This window comes from Vicugna pacos, chromosome 29 (genome assembly GCF_048564905.1).
Source record: "Vicugna pacos chromosome 29, VicPac4, whole genome shotgun sequence".
Lineage (NCBI taxonomy): Eukaryota > Metazoa > Chordata > Mammalia > Artiodactyla > Camelidae > Vicugna > Vicugna pacos.
The window spans coordinates 7158021-7176115 of record NC_133015.1 but is presented as its reverse complement, the minus strand read 5'-3'; the positions used below and the strand labels follow the sequence as shown (position 1 = coordinate 7176115).

General features: G+C 36.5%; 1 protein-coding gene across 1 annotated transcript; it reads right to left on the bottom strand.

Annotated features, from left to right (window-relative positions):
- Positions 1 to 635: 635 nt before the first annotated feature.
- On the bottom strand, positions 636 to 17604 carry ZFAND1 (zinc finger AN1-type containing 1). The gene is made up of 8 exons (XM_006202370.4): positions 17516 to 17604; positions 16166 to 16208; positions 15218 to 15257; positions 13025 to 13152; positions 12852 to 12943; positions 11975 to 12096; positions 1850 to 2005; positions 636 to 1757 (listed from the first exon to the last, which is right to left on the bottom strand). Exons 1-8 carry the CDS (start codon positions 17568 to 17570, stop codon positions 1587 to 1589), a joined length of 807 nt encoding a protein of 268 aa, XP_006202432.1. The 5' UTR covers positions 17571 to 17604; the 3' UTR covers positions 636 to 1586.
- Positions 17605 to 18095: the final 491 nt, after the last annotated feature.

Genomic DNA, 18095 nt, shown 5'->3' with positions numbered 1-18095 from the left:
ACTGCTCGTGCTGGAGCCCCTGGTCCCAAGAGCCCCCAAGAAGGCTGGTACCCATATCTCTTCCAGGCTAGTCTGCTCCGCTGTCTGGGACCAGATGCCTGATGACATAAGCCCTTCCCTGCTTCGTCTCTAATCACAAAACTCTTGTTCATTCTCCTTAGGTGTACTCGGTCTCTGCCATCCTGACCTCCCCTCTTCTCAACCCCCATTCGTATTTTTTCTGGCATATTTAGCTTCAGTTCAATTCATGAGACGTGTGTTACTCATCTGTGTGCAAGTTATTATGACAGATGCTCGGGTATTAGTTGGTATTAAAACTTTCTGGTTTTATTTTTATTTCTGGGAATATATTTAAGGACTATTTCTACTTCTGGTCTTAAGAGTTTCTGATGTAAGAGCTACTGGAACATAGCTACACTTAGAATCTACTCATTTGGCAGTTGCCACACTGCTTTGCGTTATAGTTTTAAGCATGTATATGGCTCTTCACTGTATCCACCATGGCAGTCAGAATCCAGTCCTTCCATTTATTAGCTACTTGCATAAGTAGGTTAATAAATGAATGCATAAGTAACTGACAGAAGTCAGAAGTTACCCCCATTCTTTGTATGAAAATATGAAGAAAGTATCAGAGATGAAATGAACATTCTGAGTTTATTCCTTTAACTAAGCCTAAAGCCACTATCCTTGTCTATCACAAAACAGAAGAGGGACAAACAGCAATTAAATAATTTGTGTCCCTTCTCTATAGCAATACTTTGTTGAGTACAGATGGCATACATCAGACTGGAGCACTCATTTTAATGTGTTGGTTGGTAAAAGGTCATTCCTTTTGGCATGTGTTTTGCTTTGGTATTTACAAAGAGCCTGTAATGAAATTGAGCTATCCCATTTTCCTTCTCATTTGTAAAATATTCATAGACAAAAAAGGTGAATACCACTGGAGGGGGTTTTTATCAGAGATGTGCCCCAGAGTGCTGAGATGACAAGAAAATCGTTTCCCCTTCCCACGCCTGAGATTCCTCATTCACAAACTTAGAAGAGTTTATGAGACGACCTCTAAGTTTCTATGAATCATGTACACACATCACTTACACACCATGATGCAGGCAGATACTAAGGCCATCCATCCTGGCCTTAGGATGCTAGGCTTGGTCATGTGACTTGTTTAAAACAGAAGTGAAACCCGTATCTTCTAAGAGTCATCTCTTTCTTCCTTTGCCATGAGAAAGGCAATGTCCCCAAAGGGGGTCATGGCTTCAGCTTACATTCTGGAGTAAAGATGACATGGAGCAGAGTCATGGCCAGTCAACAGCTGACATTAATCAAATGAGAAACACACCTTTGTTGCTGTTACTCCAGCATAACCTAAAAGAGGCTAATTAGATACAAGAATTTGCTAATAATTAAACATCAGTTCATAGTTAAACTTTAAAACACTCAAATTCAATTTAATAAAACACTGATAAATTATGACATAATGGAAATAAAAAGCAACTTTTACAAATAAAAAATATATAGCATTTGTAGTAAAAGAAATTAACATTGAATTTTCTTCATGAGTCCTGGCTCAAATCCTTGAACGACTATTCCAAGTAGGAATCAACGTTTTTTAAAAACTGTTCTTCATCATTAAGATATTCCAAGATGATATTTCCACCATTATGTAAAGGACAATCCTCCTTAGTGATCCAGGTCTCCAAAATATGATCCAAGGGCAAGGCTTCTCCTGAGGTAACGTGACATAACCTCAATTTCTGTGAAGAGAGGAGTAACGGATACTGTAATAGATACACATGCTTATGGAGTGTTCTAAAACTTCTAGGGGAAAGCTACAACCTGTTGTTACCTGAGCCGTTGACTTGTTATTGTCATTTCTAAGGCTGGCTAACGAGGCCGCGGCGTCTATGACCTTCCCGATGCTCCATCGCTGGCAAAAGAACATTGGCCTGCTCTTCTCCTTACTCCCCTTAGGGAAGAAAACCTGAAAGTAAATTCTTTCTGCCTGGAAAAATAAGAAGTTAATGTACAGATGATGTACATGAAATAGACATCTGTTTTTAACTGGTGACATACCTTCCTCTCTTCTCCTGGTCAGAGAAGGACTACCCTCTAATGATACAGCATTTAGTGGGAAGACCGATCAGTCACGGCCACCTAAATGCATGTGCAGAGGACCTAAGATCCTGCAGGATCATTTGGGCAAAAACAGGCGTGTGACCTACATTAGGCCAATCAAGGTCTTCTCCTGGGATTTTACATTCAAAAGCTGGGGGCAGGGAGGAACAATATCTTTTCAGAGTTTTTTTTAAGTCTTGCTGAATTAAACCAGGAGTTGTCTGCAGCTATCCCTCATGTGTCTCAGCCACTTCTGAACCAATGCGGAAAAATGTCCCCAAATGAAAAAGAATGAGTCTAACACACAGAGAAGTCAAGGAAATAGATGGCCTCTTTCAGCAGCATTTAAGTCCTGAAATTCAGTGATCCCCTGAGACCAGATGAGTGTATCACTGCCCATTATATGAGGGAAAAAATTATTTTGAGTAAGTTAGTTTCTGTCACTTGCAATTTAAAGATTCTTGATACATATGTCTTCTTTTCTCCTGAAAGACCTTACTACATATTTAGAGGCAGCAAGGTTTTTGAAAACAAAGAAACTTAAAAAAAAAAATTAGACAAGGACCATATCAACACAAGAGAAAGATTCAGAGACGGTTCCTGATTCTATATCCTATATGCTTCCTTTATATTGCATTTTCTTGCTAAATTGACTAATGTAGGAAACAAAAAAGGAGCAAAGGTGTTTGGCTTCTGATCTCTGCTTCCTAAAATTGTTTTTTAAAAATGCTGCCTTTACAGACCAATTCCTGCTACAATAAACATCTTGGCATAACTGGAGCATCCCTAAGTTGTAGAGAAAGATCACAATAATTTTAAGAAATAATAGATTCAACACAATTTTCATCTTAGTACTAAGGAGTTTAGATTTGTTAAAGACCGGTGGAGTGCATTATTACAGATAACAAGTATTGAAAACAAGAAACCATTGGAAATTCAAGCTTTGAGCCAACTCTATAACCTCACAGTCCCTGCTCCAAAAATACAGTAACAAGAGCATAAATGGGAAAAATTTAAAAGATATACAGGCACCTAAAAATAAAAAAGGTAAAAATGTCTGAGGATCAAAAATGAAACAAACGCAAAGGGATAGCAGGTAGGCTGAGCGACAGGCCTCTGGGCTCCAGGCGAGGAAGCGGTGGTCCGGAGCTCAGCCTGTGGGTGGATGGGAAGGTAACAGTGCCCCGAGGTGGTGGAGCACCTGGGTCCCACCCACTGCCTGGAAGCGGGGGCTGATATGCGACATGCGCTCCAGGAAAGGAGGCTTAAGAAGGTACTGCTGAGTGTTGACTCAGGCCATTGCTTATAGAAAACACTATTTAGGGAGCACAGATATAGAAATAGATATAGAAAAGCACAGATATAACCTCTGACAATGAACAAAGCCAAAGCCTTCCAGCTCAATAAACGGAGCTGTAATCATCTAAAAAGCTCTGTAGGGCAGAAGGACAAACTGCCAATCTCAAACGTGGATTTGTAATGGAGGTTGTGGGTACGTGGGCCTGTGGAAGAAAACGCGAGACTGCTAGACAGGGAGAGGGGAGTGAGAACAGCGAGAGAGACACAGAAAGCGCCTCCTGCTCCAGATGAACATGCAGAATCTGTACACCGAAACTTCAACACAAATCCAAAGTTAACTTGTTATGGACAGATGAAACTAACCAAACTTGAAAATGACATTTTAAAAAGTTATTTAGGGTGTACAGTGAGATGAATTAAAGAATAATATCCATAAAAAAGGAACAAGAAGTTACAAAACCAAAACATGCTGAAATGAAACGACAAGCTATGAAGATCCAACTAGAAATACAAAAATTCTAAAATACTGTTTCTGAAATAAGAAATTCAAACACAACCAATTTCTATAATCTTCAACAAAAAGGTTTAATTGATTGGAAGATGGATTTGAAGACGTCATCTAGAATGCAGCACAGACATAAAGAGAGAAATTATAAATCCCCAAAATATGTGTAAACAAAAAGAGTTTCAGAAGAGAAGGAAGGGAAGCAATATTCAGAAAGAAAATGACAAAAATCTTCCAAAAGTAAGAGCTAAATCACAATATAAAATGTACCTCAAGGGCCAAACTGGGTAATTAAAACGAATCCATACCTAGAAACATTGTACAGCAACTGGAAAATATGATAGATAAAATCTTAAAAGCTATAGGAAAAAAAAAAAGACAGGTTACCCATAAAGCAACAAGAATAAGGCTGACAACAGAAGTTTCTCCAACAATAGATGAAAAAGGGCCAATAAACAGTATATTAAAAGAGTTGAGAGAGTCTAATATAGAAAATTTAGCTCAAGTGAGGAAAATAAGGGTAGTATCAGATAAAAGAGACTGAAAGAGTTTACCAACAAAGACTCTTAATGAATGAACTACTAAAGAAAGTACTTTAGCCAAAATAAAAGTGAGTCCTAAGGGAAAAAGAAACTCAAAAAATATATTGGTAGGGGGGAGGGTATAGCGCAGTGGTAGAGTGTATGCCTAACATACACAGGGTCCTGGGTTCAATCCCCAGTACCTCCATTAAAATAAGTAAGCCTTATTACCTCCTCCCCAAAAGTCTATAAATAATAAAGGTAATTTTCATTAAAAAATAATAATTTTAAAAATATATATTGGTAAACTTAAATAGCAGTCGACTTAAAAATAATCATGTGTGAACAAAGATGATGAGACAGGAGATATTCAACTGCAGAAAGTGTGTCAACCTCCTTGTTTTATTCAAGTAATTTCAGATTTTGAGAGAAAAACTGGACTTAATTATTTATGGTAAAAATGTTAAATGTAAGGACATGCCTGTTAGCACCATTATTATAAAACATTATATTGGAGATTACAGATAATGTAGCTAAGAAAATGGAATAACTGGTATAATTACTGAAAAATAAAATCTAAAGCTGTTTGTCAGTGGGATGTGACTGTATACTTAGGAAATCAAAGGCAAAAAAAATCAACTTCTAAAATAAAAGAATTTGGTGACATGATTGAGTAAGATGAACATACAGAAATCAAGACCTTTTTCCTCAGTATTAACAGTAAGTATCTGGAAATAGAGGTAAAGGGAAATATTTTGTTGACACAAAAAAAGATGAAAATAAGCAAAGAATAAGACTTCTATGAAGAAAAATACAAAATGTTACAGAAGGCAATAAAACATGATCTAAACAAAAGACATATAAAGTTCTTAGATAGGAAGATGATATGATAAAAATATCATTTTTTTCAAAATTAATATATATCATATAATGCAAATTTAGAGAATCCTTTAGAAATGATCCTCAGTCAGGACTTGCTAATAGATGCTGCTGGGAAATTGAATTTTACTTCACCTAACTTCACAGAAAATCACTTGACAATGTATTGAGGACGTTTTTGCATCACTGTGGGGCACCTGGTGGTTAGGGAGGGAGCCAGAATCCCCAGGACAAAGAGGAAGAGGCCAACAGGGTATAAAATCCTCCTGAGAATGGTAAATCAGGCTTCTCACGACTGGCAGAATTCTCACCCTACAGGCACTATTTTTCACGGCTTACGTCCTTGTGGGAAACTCTGAAAGACGGGAGAAGCCACATTTCTGTTTACGACCATGCTGTGTTCTCTCCTGCTTTTTCTAATGATTTGTCTCAGTTTCTCCATTGTTACCTTTCAGTATCTTTCTACATTCTTTAACAGTATCTGCTGGAGTCTGTCACTTACAACCTTGTCGCATTATGAGAACCATGAAAATTCCAAGATAGATTTTTTAAAAATCTGTATATAATAATCATAAGGTTCATATGGAAGAATAAAGAAAAAAAAACTAAGAAAAAATTAGGAAAAATATGAGTGGACTTACATTATCCTATATTAGAACATTCTATAAAATTACTGCATCAAATCAATTTGGTATTAACATATGAGTAAAAAAAAAAAATAGGTGAGTGGAATAAAATAGGAAATCCAAAACCAGATCTAGTAAAAATAAACTTTAAATTTATCATGGCTGTGGTATTTGGTAAGATACGCTAAAAACAAATTCCAGATCGATTAAAAACATGAAAAAATTAAAACCCTAAGAAAACCAAAACAGAAATGCAAGAAAAGACAGACCTGAGAAAAATTCAGAACACTGGCATGTCAAGGAGATACATAAGGAAAATCAAGATATTTGATAGATATTGAAAAAAAGTTTCCAAAGCGGATTGATGATAAAGGATTAATATCTATTCTACTCCTAGAGTTTCCACAAGCTGACCAAACAAAATAAAAATGAAATAAAAATGAAAATAACACCCCCAAAGAAATATGATCAAAGGATATGCATAGACAATCCAGGGAAGAGCAATTACACAAGACCAATGAACATATTAAAAGATGCTCAAACTGAACAGTGGTCAAAGAAATGCAAAGTAAAGCAATTAGGAGATAACCTTTTACAGACATTAAGCTGGAATTCATTAAAAAAGATGATAAACAGCTACTGGAAACCAGGGAAAGGGGGGTACTCTCACGTACGGCCACAAGAGGCACAGGATGGCTGGCTCTGACCATGTGAGCGATCTTAAGGACACTTCAGATCACCCAGCTGTGAAACGAGGATGATAATATATCACAGGAGACTTGTGACTATTAAGGGAGATAAAAAAATCCAGAGCCACAACTCTGCTTGGCATACTATAATCATTCAATAAAAGTTGGCTATTATAATTATTGATGGTAGAAATGTAAATTGTTACAACTCCTTTGTAAAGCAGCTTGGCAACATCTATTAAGATTTAAAAGACACATACCCTTTGACCCAGCAGACATACTCCAGGGAATTTATTTCACAGAAACAGAAAAGCAGACCCAGGCAACTTAACGCAGTAGCCAAAACTGGAAACAAAGTGAATGTTCATCAGCAGGAAAATGGCGACGTCGGTCACAACAGATCTACATCACGGAATGTTGTCGGCCTTTTAAAGAAAGTGATTTACAGCCATACCAGCTCCCTTGGGGCGATATCTGTTAGGCACTAATGAGAAGAATGCATAGAGATAAAAGGACATACAATCTACCTGAAACCTGCTTTATTTTTACTTATAGCCTTAATCACTATCCAACATTAATTGTATTATGTTTAATAGCTATCTCACTCCCACTGGGATATGAACTCCATGTGGGCAGGGACTTTGTTTACTGCAGTATCCCCAGGGCTTGACACATAGCAGGTATTCAAACAAAGTGTTGATAGGCTAAATGAATACGATGCCATTTTTATAAAAGAATGACCCCAAAACACTCTTTATGCCCTCTCATCCATATGCAAGAAGACACTTTTATTTATATAAAGTTAAACACACATATACACACACATCTCTGCGTGCACATATATAAATATAAATATATATAATATGCAAGTATATATATGTATAATCACATCAATATTACTGCAGGGGATGCAAGGGAAAAAGTGTTCAGTGTGTTGAGAACTTGGTTTCTGAGCCTGTCTGCCTGGTTTCAATGCACAGTTCTCCACTTACTAGCTCGGTGTTACCAGCAAGTTACTTCACCGTTTTGTGCCTCAGTTTCTCAATAATTAGGCAGAGAAAACAGTACATATTTCACAAGTGTGTTGTGAAGATTAAATGTGTTGGAAGAGGGCCTGGAACAAAGTACGTGCTATAGGAGTTTTTACTATTATGTTTTAAGTAATAAAAAAATTGCAAAGCAATGCAAATAATATTATTAGACACTTCAGGGCAGGCCTTCACAACTGTGCCACTATGAACATTTGGGGCCATAAAATTCTTTTTTGTGGGTGCTGTCCTGTGCACCGTGGGATGTCTAGCAGCATCTCTAGCCTCTTCCCACTAGACACCAGTAGCCCTCCCATGACTAGCTGTGACACCCAAGTGTCTCCAGACATTGTCAGATGTCCCCTAGGGGGTAAAACCACCCTCAGTTGAGAACCACTGCTTTGGTGGGATGGACACGGGCACAGGAGGGTGTTTAATTTTTTCCTTTACACAGCTTTTAAAAGTTACCCTTGTTAAAAGTAGGTAGTATCTGCAATTTCAAAAACATTGAATAAGACTACAAAAAGGAAAAATGTTAAGGATAATCGCTAAAAGAAGACTATAATCAATAGTTTCTAAGTCAGCAGAATAAAAAAATGTAGAAAATTCAATCAGTACAAAAGATGACATGGAAGAGAAATAATCAAACATGTATAATAACAAAAAACATGAGATGGAAGAAATATGTTCAAATGCATCAGTGATCATAATAAACAGAAATGGGTTCAACTCACCTATAAAAGAGAGATACTATCAAATGGGATTAAAAAAACAAAGTCCAGCTATCTGCTGCTTATAAGAAACACCCTAAAACAAAACAACACAGAAAACTTGAAGATAGAGGGATAAAAAAAGACATAATAGTTAAGTATTCACCAAAAGAAAGCTAGTAAAACAATATTATTATAATTCAAAATAGGATTTAAGGCAAAATTCATAAAGAAGATATAACAATAAAGAAATTCAATGCACTGATAATATATAACTCAGCAAAACTGTTACAATTACAAGAAAAAAACTGACAAAACTATAGTTACAGTGGGAGATTTCAGTATCATCTTTCAGAAACTGATAGATCAAGCAGACCCAAAATTACTAAGTGTGCACGCACACGCACAAGCACAGACTTTGCAAATGATAAAAGAAATAGGACAAAATATAAATCATTGGTACATTTGGGTAATTGATATGAAAAAGATTTTTGACTATTCTTGTAACTTTTCTGTGTTTGAAACTGTATCAAAGTAAAGTTTAAAAAAATTACAACCAAATAAGTAGGTTGGAAATAAGTAAGTTCATTCACTGTGAGAAGCTGGGGCAAAAAAAAAATCTAAACAAAGTAGAAAAAAGGAAACAATAATATAAGAGCAAAGTTAGTGAAGCAGAAAGCAAGGAAATAATAGAGAGGTCAATAAAACCAAAACAGTTCTTTGAAAAAACTAAAATATAAATTAAAAAAATAAACACAAACCTCTAGCAAGACTATCGCAAAGAAGAGTACAAATGAAAAATATTAAGAAAGATTTACTAAAGACACAGTAGAGATTTAGGAATGTAAGAGAATGACTGGAACAACTTTATAAGAATAAACTAAAGAATCTACACTGAACAAAAATTAAGAAAAATATTATTTACCAAAATGTATTTCAGAATAAATACATCATCCAAATAAAACAAGAACTATTTAACACACTGACATAGTATTCAAAATTCTCCCCTCAAAAAAGGCAACAAGTCCAAAGATTATAACAACTATTGCCAAACTTCCAAGAACAAAGAATATCCATTTCAAAGAACAAAAGAGGGAAAGCTACTCAACTAATTTTATAAGTATAATCTTGCTAACTAATAACAAGAAAAAACACAAAATAATATATTAGTAAATCGGTTTAGCAGTACATTTTAAAAGGATTATATACCAGAGTCAAGTAGTTTATCCCAGAATATGTGGGTGATTCAACAACAGAAAAACTGATCAATGGAATTTATCACAGTATAAGGAAAAAAAATTCAACATAATTATCATACCTGATGGAGGAAAAAAAAACTTGGAGCAAAATTTAATACTCATTCTTGATACAAATTCCTAACAAATTACAACTAGAAATACTGTTAACCCAATGAAGGTTACTATCAAGAAGCTTCAGCAAATACAAGATTTAATGAAGAAACTTTAGAATCTTTTGCATTAAAAGTCAGAAACATGATGAAGATGCCTGCAGTCACTCAGATTACTCAACACTGTTGTGGAGATTTAAGCCAATGCACCAACACAAATAATAATAATGAGAAGGTAGAAGAGTAAGAGAAAAGAAAATTTGAAAAAAACACAAAAAACACAAAACCATCATTTACAGAAGATGTCACTACACAGAAAATATTCCAGAAAAATCTATAAACGATGGGAAACTGGACAGAAGGATATTATGCAACTACCAGCAATAACCAATTAGGAAAATGTTTTTTTTTAGGGAAATGTTAATTAAAAAAATTGTCATTTACAATGGCAGCAGATATTATGTACAGCCTAAGAAGAAGCCTAAGGAAAGATACATAAATATGTGTGGTAAGCATTACAGAATGTTACTTAAAGACATAAAAGAAGACCTAGATAAAAGTGGAAAGATAGACCACAGACATAAATGGGAAGACTAATATTTTAAAGATGTCAACTGTCTCGAGCTTAAAATTCAGCACAATTCCTATGAAAATCGCTATTTCACAGGACAAGACAAAATGATCCTAAAATTTTTACAGAAGAATAAATGACCAAGAATAGACAGAATTGAAACCAAAGAATGAGGCAGACAGACTTGTCCTACTTCTTATAAAGCTATGATAGATAATTAAGACAGTTTGATATTGATGCAAAGAGAAATGAACAGACCAAAGGAACTGAACTGAGATCCTCAGACCCCAAAAGCACAGGACAACCTGGTGTGAGACCGAGGTGTCATTACAAGGATGAGCCCTTCAATATCTTATGTTATGATAATAGGTAATCCGCTAGGAGGTAAAGGAGAAAGAAATCTTGACCACTACTTACTTATAATTAAATTTGAGATGGAAATAAAGAGCAAAACAAAATGCAAAGCAAAATAAAACTTTTAAACTTTTAAAGGAAAATGTAAGAAAATAACTTATTTGTGAAATATTTTAAAGTATAATCTTTAGGAAATCATTAATAAACTTCAGTGCATTAAAATTTTAAAAGTCTGGATCACTAAAAAGATCAAAACCAAAGTAAAGACAGAGAGAAGGTATGTGTGATACATTTAATCAAAAAAAAAAAAAAGATTAGAATTCAGAATATACAGACTCTTAAAACCTATTAAAAAGTTCCAAAACTTCCAACAGAAAAAAATGGGCAAAAGATATGAACAATCAATTCACAAAAGAAAGTCAAATAGCCAGTAAATACATGCAAAGGAGCTGAGCCTCACTAATCACGGGGAAATTCAACTTTAAAACCTCAGTGAGGTATCATTTCACATCTACCAGACGGGTAACGATGAATAATACCCAGCGTTGGCCAGAAACACTGAAACTCTCAGACACGACAGGAAGGAGATACATCAGTACCACTACTGGCAATAAAAAAAAGCAGCTGACAACATCCAGGACAGCGGAAGATGGGCAAACCCCATGATCCAGTTTTTCTATTTCTAGGAATGTTCCCGAGAGTAGCATTTTTCAATCTGATGGGTCTCAATCCTTCAGGGGTTATAAAATCAACAATTAAAAACAACAGAATAAAACATATCAGTATATACATATACTTTTAAGGCTAAGTGTCACTTACTAAAACTGTATTAAGTAATGTATGTATATATATTCATGTGCTGGGTTCTTATATAAAATGTAGTTGATAATATGGAATTTTAATGAAACTGCTCTAGGGAAATGTTCCCACATGTACACAAGGATGTTCACTGTCAGTTTATAACAGCAAACAACTTGGGAAAATATCTGAATTGTGTTCATTAAGAGAATAAACTGCAATATATTTTTACTATGGAAAAATGTGAGCCAACAAAAAGAATGAAATAGACTAAACATATCAACATGGATGTTAAAAAGAGAAAAGTGAAAAAAAAAAGTTGAAGAAGAATACATATGGTTCACTGCCACTTCTATAAGTTGGGAAAAATTCACAGAACTATGTATTTTTGTGCAGACTTACCCCATGGAATGTTAGGAATGATACGTATTAGGCTGAGGTTAGCTGTTACTTGATGCGAGAGCAGAGTAAAAAGGGGCTCCAATTCTATTTGGAAATTTTTTGTTTTTCAAAATCTCTAAGACCAACCTGTGGCAATGATTTATCTCCATCCGCATGCATCTTTAATTTCATCAATGCCACCTTTGCAGCCGTTTCACTATTTTTTGCACCTTTCCGCCGTTTACTTGCTGTCTCTCCTGTCTTGGAATCTAAGAAATAAGTATAAGCAGATACACACATAAGAACTTTATTTTTCAGAGTTTTTTTATAAAATATGGCCCTAAACATACATGAACTACACATAATAGAGATACACAGAAACTGCACTCAGTTTGTAGGCATTATATTCACACGATCAATGGAAACATAGCATTGAGTGGCCCTACGCAATTTCCACACCAAAAAACTCATTGTTAGGTGCTTATTTCCAACTTAAACTTATTTAATCCAAAGCAATCACTTACACTTCTACAGAGAACTTTAAGATTTGGTTATAGGAGGTTTTAATAAAAGTACTATCCTTCATATACAGTGAAAATGTAGCTGAACTACCATGTTGGCAGAGAGACGGGTCTAAGTCATACATTCTTTCCTCATACCTCAGATTACCACCAGCATTCGTGGGACAGCTCACTAAGCTTAAGCTCTAGTCTCTGAAGAGTGTAAACTGCCACTTCAGCCCCATAAATACTATTTCCTGCCATGATGGTTAACCAGCTGGTATGTGATCCAGCAAGAGAACATTATTAGGGTATTTCCATAGAATTTCCAAATTGTTATTGGCTAGGTAAGCCCTGTGAGAAATACTGCCACAAGAATGTCATCAAAACCGAAAGCAATTTGTAAGTGTCAGGACCATTAACAATACCTTCCACAACGGGCAAGCTGCCACAAGGGGCAGGAGTTCTGGAACTCAGAGTACACAGCAGGGAGGAAAAACAGAACAAGCCTTCCAGATACTTGCCAATAATGTCTTTCACAAGTTTCTGAGTGGCAGCCATGCGAGGCTTAGGGATTTCCAGTTTTTCACATTCATGATCTGACTGATGACGGTGTCTGTGGGCAACGGAAGAGTGACATTAGTTCATGTATTTGCATATGACTTAAACAGACAGCTTGAATGATTTCATTGATCACCTCAGGCAAAAATTCTTCTCACAAAAAGGACACACCACTGGCACGAGCTCTCTTCCAGCACAGTCCCTGAAGGAGCATGGGTAAGATGTGTGTGTATCTGACTTCAGTCTCTCATTGATTACAGTCACCTGAAAACGTAAAAAGGGGGACACGGCTCTGTATATCACGTTTAAAGCAACTCAACAAATCTATTCTGAATATTCATAACGTTGCTTAAACTTATGAGTTACTTACACATTCCTACACAGATTATAATAAATGTTTGTGTGAGAAATGACCACTGTGCTGACTGCTCTACATTTTCATAGTTTTCCTGCTGTGGTGTATTTATCTTCTAAGTCAAGTTAAAATGACTGTTCAGTTACTCTTCATAATTTTAGTCTTCTACTTTGGAATGTACTGCACAAAGATGCCCCCATAATCATATGCCTAGGTAACCAGCTCATCACCCCTTCAAATGACAAGTCATATCTACTCTCTACACTAATCTTAGAGGCTTAAATATATGTAAAAGAATACTTAAAATTATGTTTATCCATGATACAGAAGGTTAAAGACAGTTTTCACAATGATATACTATTCTTCATTCTGTATTTAATATTGTATTATCAGCAAATATTACATCAGAGGAAAAAGAGATTTTATACGATTAAAAAAAATCCAGATTACTCAGGCTATGGAGTATTAAGTAAGTAGGTTTCTAGAGTTGAATAAACTCAGTTGATCCTTGAACAACTCAGAGGTTGGGGTACAAATCTTCCATGCAGTTGAACTATAACTTCACAGTCAGCCCTTTACAGCCACAGTTCCATATCTGCAGATTTAATGCATGGCATAGTACTGGAGTACATATTTGGTGAAAAAAAATTCACATATAAGTGGACCCACACAGTTCAAAGCCATGTTGTTCAAGAGTCAACTGTAATTGCTTGAAATCTATAACCAAAGGGCATTCCTCTATATAAGTGATAGTTACATCTTGTTGGAATTAACTTCTTAACTATTTTTCCAAATTTGTTCCAATGGTCTAAAGGTAGATGATTTTCATTTCACTTCTTAATTAAGAAGATCTAATTGAGAAACATTCTATGAGAGACATTCACAAAAAATCAAATGATATCATAAGAAAAAGGAAAGCACAGGGAAGATTTACCAGCTGTGTAAGAAACACCAATATGTTTATTATGTGACTATATAGGAGTATTTCTTTCCAATTAATCCTGCATAATATGTTCATCTTTATTTCCCGCAAATAAATCACCTAAACTTCAAAGGGTCAGATTTTGACTGAAGCTCATTTAACCTTAATTTTCTATAGCTGAGAGAACAGACATAAAAATCCTTGGTACAGTGTCTGATAAATGGGGAACAGGAATAAATATCAACTGAAAAACATGAGGCAAATGCTTCTTTTCAAATGGAGTGAATTTATTTATTTATCCTGCTGATCTCTGACCCCAGGGAGGTGGAGCAACTTCTCTGAGAACAAATTTGAAAAAATCCCATTAGGCACAGTGGGCTCAGCTTTCCCTTTTTCTTCTCTTGGAACTGAATGAACTGCCCTCAGAGAGGAAGCTAAACTGGTGCAGCACTGCTGTGACTGGTGAACAGTTCAGGATTTCCTTTGCAGACCCACTTACTTGGCTCTACACTAAGCTTCTTCACTTGGTTGACCCTTTATCAGCAGTAAAGATGACATTTTGGCTTCTCTCCAACAGCCCTTTTTAATCTCTTGATTTGGTCAGAATTAAGGTGAGGATTTTGTTGGACTACAGATTTGTTCCTGGGGATCTAGGGCTAGCTGAGTCAGAACAATTTATTACCACAGAATCCTAACACCAGGTACCAGTGAAAATGAACACAACAGTGAAGCAAAATTGGAAGGAGCAGATGACCAGGATGCTAATTTCATGATACATTTACAAATACAGAGCCTCAAGCTCTAAGTCGGCTACTTAAATAGAACTGAACTATAAAGGAATAAGAATGATAAGAATAACAATTTATAAATATAAGTAGACCTATTTATCTTGAAAACAAACTGAGAAAAACAATATAAAGTAAGATCCTCTATACATAATCAGTTTAGTATGCTCTATTTTACTCTGTGGTACACTGGTTTTAAATTGAATCAAATTCTGAGCAAAAATACATAAATATAAACATGTTTTATCAGAAGAACTATTGACATACCTCAGGACAGCCATGTGACTCCCTGCTCCTGTGTTCAAGGCTTAAATAATTTTAAAACAGTGTTTATTTAAAAGCAATCAAATAATAAACTTAAAATAATTGAAGTAATTTGAGATATTTTAATGGTTAGTATTCTTAAGAGTAATTATACTCACGCTACAGTAACAACTCTGCGTGTAAGAATAAATTGAAATGATATATGAGAGAGCATCAATAGTCTCAAGTTTTAAAACCCAATTATTTAACTTCAATATGAGTAAAAACAATTCACCACTCTCAGTTACCTTTACTTTGAGTGCTTGAAGGTGTGTAAAAATACAAAGAATCTTTTGATTTCTTTTATTTCTCGAAAATAATCAGTACTAAAATGTCAAAGGGGTGCTCTACTTCTCAATGATTTTAAAATATGCACTATTTTTATTTATTTCTAATAAACCTTTCTGAACCACCTCCTGAAAAGAATTTATTCTTTCAGTGCTTTATTTAATAAGTTAACTGCCTGATACTTGAAAGTTTACTTGAAAATACATTTTCCAAAGTTCTTGTTTGGTCCTAGGTTTTACTTTGCATGTGATTTATCTGCAAAAGACATGTGATATCCAATTTAAGAAATGTATAGGTTGGGAAAACTGGATTTTTTTTTTTTACCATATTCTTTATATTGTGGATATGTTCTCTCCTTGTGATTAAAAGACATAAATACAACTTTTATATAAAAATCACACACATAATCCCATTTCTGGAAGTTTAAAGACGAACCACATATGTGCACAAGTAATCAGAGCCTATGACTAGTCTCTTTGGTTTTTTCCCCCCAAATGATTACTGTAACAAATATCGAGTATCAATGACTAAAGTAAAAACCATTTAAAAATCATTCTATTTTTCAGAAATAAATCTCATAAACACTAAAATTAATCCCAAATTCTGTATAAAAACTTAACTTACCAAAATATTCCTGAACAACCATCACATACAAATGGAAGAAAATCTAAAATTGAGGGAAAATGTTATATGTTCTGGTCAGTATCTGATTCTGATACAGTTTCCTTACGTAAAAAGAATCTTAAAAGTACTGAACCATGTCTATAGGAGAACTTTCCCTTTTGAACAATATCCTAGTGTAGCCAGCCGTGGTTAAAACAAAAGCCATCACAATCTCAAACACTCTGAAAGTAACTAGATTATCAGGAGATAGACGTTACTTGTAGCAGGATGCTAAAAAAAAAAAAAAAAAAAAAAAAGTAGTCCTGTAGGGGTTTTGCTTGTTTGTTTGTTTCCTATATTTACTAGGTGTTGTATCTCAAGGCTGTATATTGCAATAATTCTGCATTTGAAGGGACAATCCTGGGTTTCAATTTTGCTTCCCTTGTTTACTAATTTAGCAATGCTAGGCAAGTTACTTAACAGTAGAGCTTTGTAGACAGATAGATAGATAGATACACACACATATACATAATATATACCTACACACACACATACACACACATTCTAGTGCTTCCGGAACCTGCCTGTTCCAGACGTTCCTAAGACCTGTGCCACACGACGATGGCAATTAGACTGCGTTACGTGTATCACAAGGTCTCTCGTGCAGCGGAGAGAAAACATCACCTTACTGATGGTCTAAAATGCAGTTAACTATCCTGTAAGCTTTTCTGTGGAAAAAGCTTTATTTTATACACTTTTATGGCCCCAGCATCACAAGAGGCGCCCAATAAATGTTCGCTGAATCGTTGATAATCAGAATCAAAGGATGACAGGGCTGAGTGAGCCTAATGATCCAACTGGAGGAAAAGCTAAGGGCCTTCTCGCTAGAAGCTCCTCTCCTGAGCAGCCCGCGAAAACCAGGTTAAAAACTGATCTCACCCAACTCCGTAACAGCTAAGTAACCGCTAAGGAAACAAAAAGTTTGGTAAAGACAAGTGGCTTGCCCAAGGTCGCAGTGGCAGGACCAGAGGGGAACTCTCCCGACTCCCAGACCAAAGCGTCCTCCCTCCCCGCGCTGATCAGAAAGGAGTGAGCGAGTTCTTGGCAAGGAGCCCTCGAAAACCAAAGTTAACACTGCAAGGTATGTTTTCAGGAAACGCATGTCCCTTTCAAGGAGACCATAAGCCTCTTGCAAAGCCTCAAGGGCAACAAAAAAAAGCACCAATACAGCCCACTGTCTAGCCACGAGGGACACGCCCGCCCCGCCTCCTCGCACTCCGCCTCGCCCCAAGGCCTTCCCTCCTCGCGCTACCGTGGAGGCAGAGCGAGACCCGGGTCTCCCGCGGCGCGGGCTAAGGGCCCCGGCGTCACCTCGCTGCCGGCAGTGCTCCACCTGGCAGTGCTGCCCAATGTCCAACTCCGCCATCTCTCTGCGCCTCGAGCGGCCGGAGGGCGGGGCCGGAGGGCGGGGGCGAGGACGCGCGCGACGCCTGCCGGAAGTGGGGCGGAGCCGGGGCGGGGCCTGCAGGTGGAGGCGGGGCGTGGGGTTAAAGCGGTCTGGCTGCTTTGCGAGTAGGGAGCGCTGAATAGGCGCGATCTGGCCGCGTGGTGAGGCTGCCGGAAGAATGGGCTGTTGGTTTGTTCTTTTTTCGTCCCGGGCAGAAATGCTGTTGCTCAGTCTTTAGGAAAATACCCAACTGCCTTTCTGGAAGATTGAGTGCTTAGGATCCCTCTGTGCCGCAAACGGAATCCTGACGGCCTCACAAGGATTTTTTTTTTTTAATTAATGTAACTCCATAATTCTAGGAAACAACACAGTTTGGCACAAGTATTGGCAAGAATCAAGTGAAGGAGAACGACACTGGTTCAATTCCTGACTCGTCCTACACCAGTGTTACTTGATTGTCTAGTTTAAAGTAAATGCTCCTTGCAAGGCGGTCAGGCTTTTTTA

Bases quoted from the DNA above. Each gene is read 5' to 3' on its own strand.
- ZFAND1 (XM_006202370.4), bottom strand. From the start codon at position 17,570: ATGGCGGAGTTGGACATTGGGCAGCACTGCCAGGTGGAGCACTGCCGG. The intron at 15,258-16,165 runs GTAAGTTAAGTT...AAATTATTTAAG, and splicing joins GGTTGTTCAGGAATATTTTG to CCTTGAACACAGGAGCAGGG. The intron at 1,758-1,849 runs GTAACAACAGGT...CTCTCTTCACAG, and splicing joins ATAACAAGTCAACGGCTCAG to AAATTGAGGTTATGTCACGT.